We start from the raw sequence: 11661 nt of genomic DNA, 5'->3' as shown, positions 1-11661 counted from the left end.
CAATTGGTTTTTGGTTTCCTTTGTGCTTTGTGTTCCTCCACCCATACTCTCGACGCTTTTTTCACCACGCAAAAAAAAAAAAATTGTGGCTATTAGTAATCAAATTTGAATGAATTTGTATGGTGAAATTAGTTTTGAGAGTTTAGGTAACGAAACGAGCCGGGAACTACAGTTTCTGCTCTTTATACATTATTTGTTCATTGCCTTCTTATAGTCCGGGAGCCAGAGGTCGTTTTGGCCTCATCATTTCATGCCGACTGATTTTAATACTGAAGGTTGACGCCATCCAATGGATGACGAAACCAACCGTCACCTGGTCCAGTAGCGGTGGGATGCTGCGAAACGTGTCGAAAAAAAATTTTTAACAACTCATTTAATACCGGCTGAATTTTTTTTTGTGTATTGTTGATATTTAGTAGAATAAAAAAAAATAGTCAGCTGCGCCGTAGAGGGGGGAAAATACGTAAGCTGAACGCAATGATACATTCTTGCTTCGGCTGACGGTATAAACGCAGCTGACCATCATTATTATATTTTCATATGTGTCCAAAATTATGTAAACAAATTTCAATCGGCATAGAGTAGGTTTACTTTTCAATTTTTTTTACAAGTTCACCTGTTCAGCTGACGTATTTTCCCCCCTCTACCGCGCAGCTGACTATTTTTTTTATTTTACTAAATGTCAGCAATACATGAAAAAAATTTCAGCCGGTATAAAATTAGTTTTTTTGACACGTTTCGTACCCTCCCATAATCCCACCCACCGCGGGTGCGCCAGCTGACGTTCACTTTCGTTATTCATGAAAGCTAAATCACAAGTATAGTCAAGAATTTAACGGTATAAAAACGCAGTCCAAAATCGACCCCTGGCTCCCGGACTATTACGCTCTTTACAAGATGCTACATTCCGGGAACGCTTCTTGGGTAGGAGATTTCACCACACAAAGCCAACTACTTTCAATACTTCCCATTTACTTCAATAGTCAAAATGAATCTATTAAATTAAATTAATTAATTAATTAAATTAATCTTTTTACGCTCTTTGTTCAAATCAACTCAGCTGTTCTGAAATTTCCGACACTGGTTTTTAGTAAAGAAAACGCACGAGCAGCAAACGCTGCTTCTTGTCTTTATAGGTTTTTTGCTTGAGATCTCAAGCAAGGCAAAGCAAATAATACTTTGCTAATCCAATGCATCATTTCTTGAAAGAGCTTTAACATAAATTTGATCAAAATATTTTTTTTTTGTTTTGTGTTTTCGACACATTTTTTCACTTACACGAATATGTAAAAAAACTTGTTGCGCTTGAAATCCAGACGAATCCATTAAAGGCGGTGGCACTAGACCAACAAGAATGTTTTGCACGTTTGATTGTCAAAGCAAAGTATTAGAAAAGCAGAAAACAAATAATGAATTCGCCTTATTTCATTCTAAGCTGACAGCCACATGGACCGGCAAAAGAAAAAAAAACAAATCAGCCGTTTTACCAAGACCACCTTTAATAGATTCGCCTTGCTTGAAATAAAATTTTGGAAATCTTACTAAAGAGAAAATATATCGGCAAAAAATTTTGTGGCAGTTTTTTTGTTTTTTTAATTATTTATGCGGTAACTATTAATGTAAAAAATATACAGGGCACTCACTAACCCAAAAACACACACACGTATATACATACATATCAGATTTTGCTCTTGTTTTCGAATCATATTAGAAAAATAGACGAAGAAATAAATGTGGTTTTCAAAAAATATTATTTGTCAAAAAAAAAAAAACAGTTCTCTGAGTTAAAACTGAAAATGTCTGAATTAAAAAAAGGTAGGCCATATATGTACATTTACATATAGGCTCGTACATATTGTGTATTGAGTATAAAGACCGAGTTTTGTGCAAAAGTTGGAGTAGCTACGGAATAGCTAACGAATACTTTATACGGACCTTCTTCCTTTTTGTTAAACAATTTTGTTTAGCTTGGCAAACCAAACATTTTTAAGGGCACTTGTCCAATATTTTTAGCTTAAAGAAACCTGCAACTCCTCCTCCTTGCAATATAAAACTCAGCATTCTGGATCTATTTAAAGTCTGCTTTGACGTATGTTTCATCGTCCGAAACCACCCAGCCATATTTATGAATATCTTGACTGTATAACTTTCGTGCACGCGTTTTCAATCTTTTTACATGAACGTAATCCTTTACTTTTGCACACTTTTTGGACGTATCCTTCCGGTATACGGGACTGTTTTGCAGCATCTTGAAGAAAAAGGTCAGCTTTTTTGGAAATAATGACACTTTTGTTTTCGCTGAAAATCCTGTTTTCTTCCACTAACAGACCTTCGTTCCACCGACAAGGTTTCATTAAACTTCTTTAACCGTACTTTGCGTTATTTGAAGTACTTTAAGTTACCTTATTTTTCAGACTATTTGAAGTTTTTGCTATGGCATTGTGCGAAAAAAACCACATACTTGCCTGTTTGCGCACAATTTTCCCCGTGAGCTCACACTTAACCGAATACATTTTGAAGAATATGTAGAAGTTACAAAAAGTGATTCAAACTATCTACAGCTTCCAGCAGGTGTTGACCAATTTGGCCTGCAAGTGGTATTTTATTGGTATTAATTTGAAAAATTATTTCGCTTAATTTGAAAAATATTTGGTTTAATTTGAAAAATATTTCGTTTAGTTTGAAAAATATTTCATTTAATTTGAAAAAGCAATTATTTAATCTGGAAAATGTTTCGTTTAATATGAAAAATTGTTTGTTTCATTTAAAAAGGTTATTGAAGGTTGAAAAATATTTCGTTTAATTTGAAAAATGTTTCCTTTAATTTGAAATTTTTTTCGTTTAATCTGAAAAATGTTTCCTTTAATTTGAAAAAGTTTTCGTTTAATTTGAAACATATTTCGTTTAATTTGAAAAATTATTTCGCTTAATTTGAAAAATATTTGGTTTAATTTGAAAAATGTTTCTTTTAATTTGAAAAAAGTTTCGTTTAATTTGAAAAATATTTCGTTTAATTTGAAAAATGTTTCCTTTAATTTGAAAAAGTTTTCGTTTAATTTGAAACATATTTCGTTTAATTTGAAAAATTATTTCGCTTAATTTGAAAAATATTTGGTTTAATTTGAAAAATGTTTCTTTTAATTTGAAAAAAGTGTCGTTCAATTTGAAAAATGATGCTTTTAATTCGAAAAAATGTTTCGTTTAATTTGAAAAATATTTCGTTTCATTTGAAAAATGTTTCGTTTCATCTGAAAATTGTTCCGCTTAATTTGAAAAATTTTTCGTTTAATTTGAAAAATTGTTTCGTTTAATTTGAAAAATTATTTCGCTTAATTTGAAAAATATTTGGTTTAGTTTGAAAAATATTTGGTTTAATTTGAAAAATTGCTTCGTTTAATTTGAAAAATTTTTTCGTTTTATTTGAAAAATATTTCGCTTAATTTGAAAAAGAATTCGTTTAATTTGAAAAGGGTTTCGTTTAATTTGAAAAATTGTTTCGTTTAATTTGAAAAATATTTCGTTTAATTTGAAAAATATTTCGCTTAATTTGAAAAATTGCTTCGTTTAATTTGAAAAATACAGTGCACTCGCGATAACTCGAACTAATTAAAACAGGCGCTGTTCGATTTATCGAATTTGTTCGACTTATCAATTGAGTGTGCTATGTTAAAAAAACAGTCATCGATATCGATTTTTTTCAATTAAATTTATTTATTTATTTACATATGGATATGAACATGAATATGTTTAAAATAATTAATTCGTTTCAATATTTTTCATCAAATATTTGGCAGTCTTTGTGTCAGTTACACAAAAAAAGTCAGCTTTAACAGAAAAGTTAGGCCGAAAAGAAAGTTGTAATGTGTGTTTGTCTTTTCTTGCCTGCAGCAATGTTGAAGAGTGTTAACCTTTGCGGGGCTTACTTGTTCAGTTGTGGCCCACTGAATTACCTTATTGATAGAGCTAACTGCCCCTTCAGATGATATCCGCTCACATGTCTCAGTTGTGTTGTTAAACTCAGACTCAGAATCACTAGTTTCTTTCAAGATGAGTCCACTTATTGGGTAATTCTTTTTTCTTTGGGACAGAAACCATTTGTATAAAGCGGCTTTCATTTTAGGAAACTCAGAAGCTTTTAAAGTTCTCCTCTTCCCAGGACCCAAAAACGTGTTGTTTACTGCTTTTAAAATTGCCTTGTCTTTCTTTTTTATAAGACTTATGGTGGACTTGGCTACCCCATATTCCTTCGCTAGAGAAGTAACACTACATCCACGTTTAATTTTGTTAAGGACTTCAGCCCTCTCTTTTAATGTTAAACACTTCAACCTTTTACGATCCATTACTCACATGCACTGATACACTACAAATGACAAATTTAAAGCAATTTGGTCAATGCAAGATGTTGTTCCCAGAAAACTAACGGGATATTAACGTCGAAATATTCATATGGACAATACACTAGTATACATATAATTTATATACATATACTATTACATATGTATGTATGTACAAAATGTAATATACATGTTTGAAAAGAATGTGTGTACAAATAAATTTGTTTTTTTGTTCGAGTTATAGCGCTTTAATATTGTTCGAGTTACAAACTAGTCAATAGGGAAAAAAATGTGTTCGAGTTAGCACGTCGTTCGACTTAGCGGCTATTCGAGTTACCGCGAGTGCACTGTATTTCGTTTAATTTGAAAAATATTTCGTTTAATTTGAAAATTTTTTTCGTTTAATTTGTAAAATATTTCGTTTAATTTGAAAAAGAATTCGTTTAATTTGAAAAAGGTTTCGTTTAGTTTAAAAAATGTTTCGTTTAATTTGAAAAGCGTTTTGTTCAATTTGAAAAATGTTTCTTTTATTTAGCAAAATATTTCGTTTAATTTTAGAACCGTTTCGTAATTTGAAAAAGGGTTAATTTACTTCAAAAAGTTTTCGTTTAATTTAAAAAAGTTTCGTTTAATTTAAAAAATGTTTCGTTTAATTTGAAAAATTTTTCGTTTAATTTTAAAAAGGTTTTGTTTAATTTAAGAAACTTTTCGTTGAATTTAAAAAAAATGTTTCGTTTACTTTGAAAAATTTCTTTTAGAAGATGCGTGCAAAATCAAAATCTATAATATATAATATTCTATGTAACTGGGTCGGTATGCTAAATACATATATACATACATACATATACTATATCTTCATGCTCATTGCACAATATGAATGAACCTAAACAAATTGTTGCCATTAACAGTTCACCTACATACACCTACTATATATCCATGTATGTATATATAATATACATATTTATATATGTACACTAATCTGTAAACTGTAGCAGCTCACTAAACAATATAAAACCTAATTATAAACAAATGCAAATGTACCGATAAGTTAGGTTAGGTCAGGTTACGGTGGTTGCCACTCTTCATGAGAATGTAGAAGCACCCACTTAGACCGTACCGTTGTACCGTTACGCATGTGCGATTTAATGCACCCACTGACGTTTCTAATAAATTTACATACATACATACATAACTACTATGCAATCATATATCGTAAATATTACATTAAAAATATATACATACTGCATACAAATACATATATATACATATATACTTATGTACTTACAAATAAATTGCATACATACATACAAATAAACTAGATGAAATAGTTATACAATTACAAATACAACAAACAATTACTTAATGCATCTGAAAGCCAAAAACCCTATACAAATACAAAAACAAAAGAAGTAATGATAATAAATTATACATAAATATACATAAATACATATATACCTACATATATATATATATATATATACATTTATTGTAATGAAACAACAACAGAATACACACATAGCGCATTCTTAAACGACAGTTACTACCTACATACTTACACACTTACACACATATGTGATTGCATCTGCAAATAACCTATCAGAAATAATTCAAGAATTTGAAGAAATTTATGCATATGCAGTTCCATACATCCGCATGCATGCACATGCACATACATATGTGTGCTTATGAAGTATGTATGTGCATACATATGACAAAAGACATTTTTATGGAATGTTCGATATAAATTTTATGCGTGCACACAGGTGTATGTATCATATGTACATATTTACATATGTGCGTATGTGCATACATATGCATACATTCATAAATAACTGTACGCACTGCAGCTTTTTGTGGCATTTCATATGTACGCAGATGGTTCTTGGATGTATTATTTTATAAAATGGATGCAGCACCAACATGAATACACTGAACACTGAAATACCTATACATACATACAAGCAAACTTTATGAGCTCGAAAGCTAAAAAGAAATTTGAAAACTACAACTTAAAATAAGAAAACTTCTACACGTGTAAATTTATTTTTCTATGCAACACTGCTACACCCAAGTTATCCATACATATTGAAGTAAATACATATGTAAAGTTGTAAATGCGGCTGAATTCGCTATTCCTTCAAAGACTACGAAATACTCAATATCATTTTTATGTTTGACAAGCGGCAACGACGCGCAAGTGTAGTTCGCCACATTTATAAATAATCCACAAGCTATAAATATTTTTTCTAAAATTTAAGTGAATCAATATTGAATTAAGATAGTCGCAGGTCAAGTTCAGCTTGTAGTTGAGTTGAATGTCAATATTTTTTGTAAATACTTAGTCAATAAAAAAGAAAATTAAAAAAAGGAATAAAAAACAACATTGAATATAACAGTTTGTAATACTTATTTGCTGAATCAACTATTTAAATAAACATTAAAAATTACACTTACAACTCTTAAATTAAAAATCAATTAGTATTTCAACATAATACAATAAAACAACAAAAAATATATATCGTTATGCTGTTTGAAGCTTGAACTCAAAAATTTATAAAAAACTATTTTTTCACAATTTTACCGCATATGCCTGCGCATATGTTTTAATTTTTAGTAATTAAAATGTAGTTAAAAAAGTGCAGTTTTATAGTATTTAAGTTATATTTAAAAAAAAAATATATAAAAAAAAAATGAAAGTAAACAATTGAATTGAGATTTACAAAGCTTTAATTGTTAAATATGAATGAAACCCAAAGCAGAAATTAATTATATATAATGAATTGATTCTTCTTGAAGAAAAACAATAAATTAATTGAAGTAACAGTAAATATTTAACGATTTAATTTGCGCTAACTTAAGCAAAATTAGTTGATAAGCCAAACAGTAAACATCGAAATAAAACCAAAAAAACCATTGTATTTATGAATAAAAGCACCCGTATTATATACATACATACATATATACTTACAGCATAGTTTGATTAAAAAATTATAATTCTTAGATGAGTGCTTTTTCCCAGCATTCCACGGAATAGCAGGGGTATTAGAATATTTCATGGCAAGCAGCTATTAAAATGTAAATTCGCCATTGTATACACGCGTAAAGGAAAATGAAATAGAAAATGTAACAAATCAATATTAATATTAAAATAAAAAATTAGTCAAGTAATCAAGCTCAGCTTCAATTTGCTTAAATTTATAATAAAAAGCATGAAAAAAAGAATAAGATTAAAAATTTATAAAACAAAAACACAATTTCGCAATTTTTTTATATTGTATTATATAAAAATATAAGTATATTTAATATTTGAGGTCAAAGATATTGATCAGTTTTGTTTATTTTCAGATGAGTTCATAAAAAGTTTAAGTTCATTAAAATTTCACACTGCATTAATATTTTTTCAGTTATTAAGAGATTATATTGACAGCAAAAAAAAAAAACTATTCAGAAAATCCGAACTATGTTTTATTCTTCAACGCACGATAAATTTTTCTTAATTTTTAATTCGCTAAATAACTGTTCAATACGACACGACAATTTTCAAGTTTTCAGTTTTAACTAAATGTGCGCGGGAATCAAAATTTAATAGTTGAAGTGATTATATTTAAGCAAAAAAACAACCCTAATCCGCAAAGCCGCACTGTATTTTATTCTTCAATGTACATATACATATTTTATTTTATTTTATTTAAAATCCGCTAAATAGCAGTTAAATTTCAAACCACGTTTTTTCGCATACGACAAGACAATTTTCAACATTTCCGTTTTAACGAAATGTGCGCTAAAATCAAAAAATCGGATGCAAATTTAAGGTTAGGTTGCGCCACCGCATACGCCAACTTAAAAATCTGTTCAAAACCACTTTTTAAGCATTCTAGCAGTGAGTTCGTGAGCCTGATTATCTGCTTATTATTTAGTACAAACATTAGCTGAAACTTTGCTCTAAAAACTGGTTATTATTCCGGATTGTTACTATTCCCTCCTAATGGCGCTGGTCACTTTCAGACCAAAATTTTCAGTGCAAGTTTTACGCTGCTTTCCAATTAAACTAAATTTAAACGCTCAAGTTTACAGATGAAGTTTACAGTTAAACTAGCACTGAAAACGCGGCGCTTAGCGGCAATGAATTACAACTATAAAAAAAGTTAGCAGAAAGAAATCACAATCAAATAACCTATTTCCTCAAAAGCCCGGACTGGGCTCAGTAATTAGAAAGTAAGCGAAACAACTTCTTTTGACGAGCGTAAAATGTCGTGAAATACGGGAAAATGCCGTGAAATACCAAATTTCATATCCGGAATTTAAGAAACAGCTGACTCAACTATTTTTGCTGTGTTTATTTGACAAATGAAAATTTAAAACGCGCTATCCAATTCAACACGTAGTTTTATTTCTTCGCAAGGCTTTCTTCAATATTAAATATTTAGTTTCTAATAAATTGTTCGCCGAACTCTTTTAGCCGTGTTCCAAATAGTTTATAGTACATGAGATTAATGAAGGGAAAAATTATTTGATATGCGTAGCTTTACAGACCCAAATTACAGGCAGAGTATAGCTTTATATTAAATAAGAAAATATACTTACATTTACGAAATTTGATCGAAATTTATAATTTTTTTCAATTTTCATTAAAGTTTACATCCTACTCTTATGTATAGGATTGTTCATGGGGCAAATAGTTTGCAAGAATTGTTACAAATTATCACGTTTTTGTGTTCATGTCCCAAAAATCTTCCAAAGTAGGGGAAGGTGGGAGAGCAAAATGGCATTCCATTTTGAGGAAAAGTTGCCAGTATTTACTGCATAAATTTTTACTTGTAAAAATTTGCAAGTAAGAAAAACAGCTGATCGCAAAGTAAAATCAAATTGGAATTAAAATTTGCGAATTGCAATTGCTAATGGAATGTTCTTCATCTGACAGCGATGTGATGAAATGGAACAAATTATTGTAGACCAAATGAAATCATGTGATTCCGAAGCTCGTTATTTTGCATTTTATTTGCTTTATTTTTATTTAATACAAGGTAGCTCAAGTGAAATTTTTTTAAATTTTTGTGATTTTTCCCGCCAATAATTTAATCAGCTGTTCGTAAAATTTGCAAATTGTTACTGATTTTGCGTTCATGTGCTTTTTTTGATATTTTTCTCTTTAAGAGCGAATTCTCGGAAATTAAGTTAATGGCAAGTTACTGGATAATTTTTACATGAATATATAAGGTGTACAAATACAACACAGCTGATATGTGGTTTGACGTTTTACCCATTTTTAACGGGAGAAAAAGTTTAAGCTTGTCTAGCACAAAGCAGAGGCCACTTTCGGTTCAATACTTTCTGATTTTCTAAGCACGGGAATGATTTCTACTACTATTACTACTACTACTTCTGCTGCTTTGGGAACATGAGGGTTTCAGCGTGGAGTTGTAGATAATACCTATTATGTATCAGTGGCAATACAGATTTATTTTTAATAAACTTCCTTATCTGTATTATAAATCTTCACCCCTTACTGCCAATTGCTTATTAATATTATGGGGATTCTGCTGTTTCCGTGGCGCCGCAATCTGACGACGGATTCTTATAGAACTCGACAAAAGAAAACGAAATGAAGAAGTAAAATTTTTTGATATTTCGCTTAGTTTTCGAGATATTTAATAAAAAAGGTCTCAAAATGCCCTTTGGAACTTCACTATAATTTGCCTATTACACTATACAGTTGTACCTCGATTAACCGGGTTGCTCGGGACCGGGCTCAGCACGGATAATCGAAAACACGGTTGAAAGAGGTTTTTTGAAATATTCAAAAATTTTATTATTTTTATTTATTTTTAAAAAGAACATGTAAATTTGCATCTATTAACATACTTATGAATACAGATACATATCTTATTACTGTTTTTATAATATACTTTCATATATGTACATACATATAGGTACATAAATGCATATTTATATTAATTTAAAATATTCGTTTAAAGTAGTTTGTCTTTTAGAATTCATTTGTTCCTTAAGTAAATGACTTTGTATGCGATACACTTGTATTTTGTCTGGTTCTGAAATACCTGTACCAGTATAGTTTTCTAAGAACTTTAATAAAACACTACTAGCCTCTATTGCTTGAGCTAATGTGGGGGTTTCTACCGTATTACCTCCATCTGATTCCTCTGAATTTGACTCAAGCTCATATTCTTCTGTTTGATTGACCATGTTAACGATTTCATCATCAGATACAATAGCAAACGGTGCGACATCAATATCGCACTCCATCCACTTTGAGATAGCATCAGCTGTAAAACCAGGTGGTATTAATACATCTGATTGTATCTCAATACTAAAAGTTGAATCATTTTCATCATCTTGAGATAGTAAGTTATTCCAAACTGGGGTTACAGAATCCCACGAAGTCGCTGCTGTCCATAAAGCTGACTTAATGTTCAAAGATTTAACAAATTCGTGTCGACTATTAGAATCCACAAGTTTTTGCACGATAAATTTACGGTACTGGCATTTGAAACTCCGAATGGCTCCTTGATTCATAGGCTGAATCAAAGATGTACAATTCGGTGGTAGATATTTTACTGTAACATTATCAGATATCATTGCATTTACATCCGGGTGTGCTGGACAGTTGTCTAATAGCAAAAGAACTTTGCAATTCTTTTCGAGACCAATGCGTTGTAAATGTTCTCTTACCTCTGGTACAAAATTGTTGTTAAACCACTCCAGAAATAGCTCTTGTGTTACCCAAGCTCTCTTATTAGACTTATAAACTACAGGAATGTATTTAACATTTTTTAAACATCTTGGATTAGCACTTTTTCCTATTATCATCAATTTACACTTGTGAGTCCCAGCTGCATTTGCACAAAGTAAAGCTGTGATTCTTTCCTTGGACTCTTTGTACCCCTCAATAGAATATTCATCACCACTCGCCAACGAATTTTGGGGCAAACACTTCCAAAATAGACCGGTTTCGTCTGCATTATAAATTTGTTCAGTTGTAAGTTGTTCATTTTTAATGTATTCGTTTAAGTCTTCCACAAACATCGTTGCAGACACATAATCAGCACACTCCTTTTCTCCTGTGGATTTCAGCCTACGAATTCCATGCCGATTTTTGAATTTTTCCAGCCAACCAGATGAATACTTACACTCGGAATTTATGTTTAATTTACCATGAAAATATTTTGCCTTCTCAGTAATCATTTCGCATAGAAATTGCAGGAAATTTTCAGTTTATGTGGATGTCTGGATTTGAGTAATATTACCTGTAATGGGACATCCCTTAAATCCCCCTTGTCGAAACCATTCATATGTTGCAAAATCAACC

The 11661-nt window shown here is 30.6% G+C and overlaps 1 protein-coding gene across 1 annotated transcript; it reads right to left on the bottom strand.

Annotated features, from left to right (window-relative positions):
- Nucleotides 1–10280: 10280 nt before the first annotated feature.
- On the bottom strand, nt 10281–11537 carry LOC129238741 (jerky protein homolog-like). Its single transcript, XM_054873896.1, has one exon. The coding sequence runs from the start codon at nt 11535–11537 to the stop codon at nt 10281–10283; it is 1257 nt and encodes a 418-aa protein (XP_054729871.1).
- Nucleotides 11538–11661: the final 124 nt, after the last annotated feature.

Source organism: Anastrepha obliqua, chromosome 1 (genome assembly GCF_027943255.1).
Source record: "Anastrepha obliqua isolate idAnaObli1 chromosome 1, idAnaObli1_1.0, whole genome shotgun sequence".
Lineage (NCBI taxonomy): Eukaryota > Metazoa > Arthropoda > Insecta > Diptera > Tephritidae > Anastrepha > Anastrepha obliqua.
Note: the sequence above shows the minus strand (reverse complement) of the source record. Positions and strands in the feature narration are given on the sequence as shown.

What these genes read in the sequence shown, in the direction of transcription:
- LOC129238741 (XM_054873896.1), bottom strand. Translation starts at nt 11,537, where the DNA reads ATGATTACTGAGAAGGCAAAATATTTTCATGGTAAATTAAACATAAAT.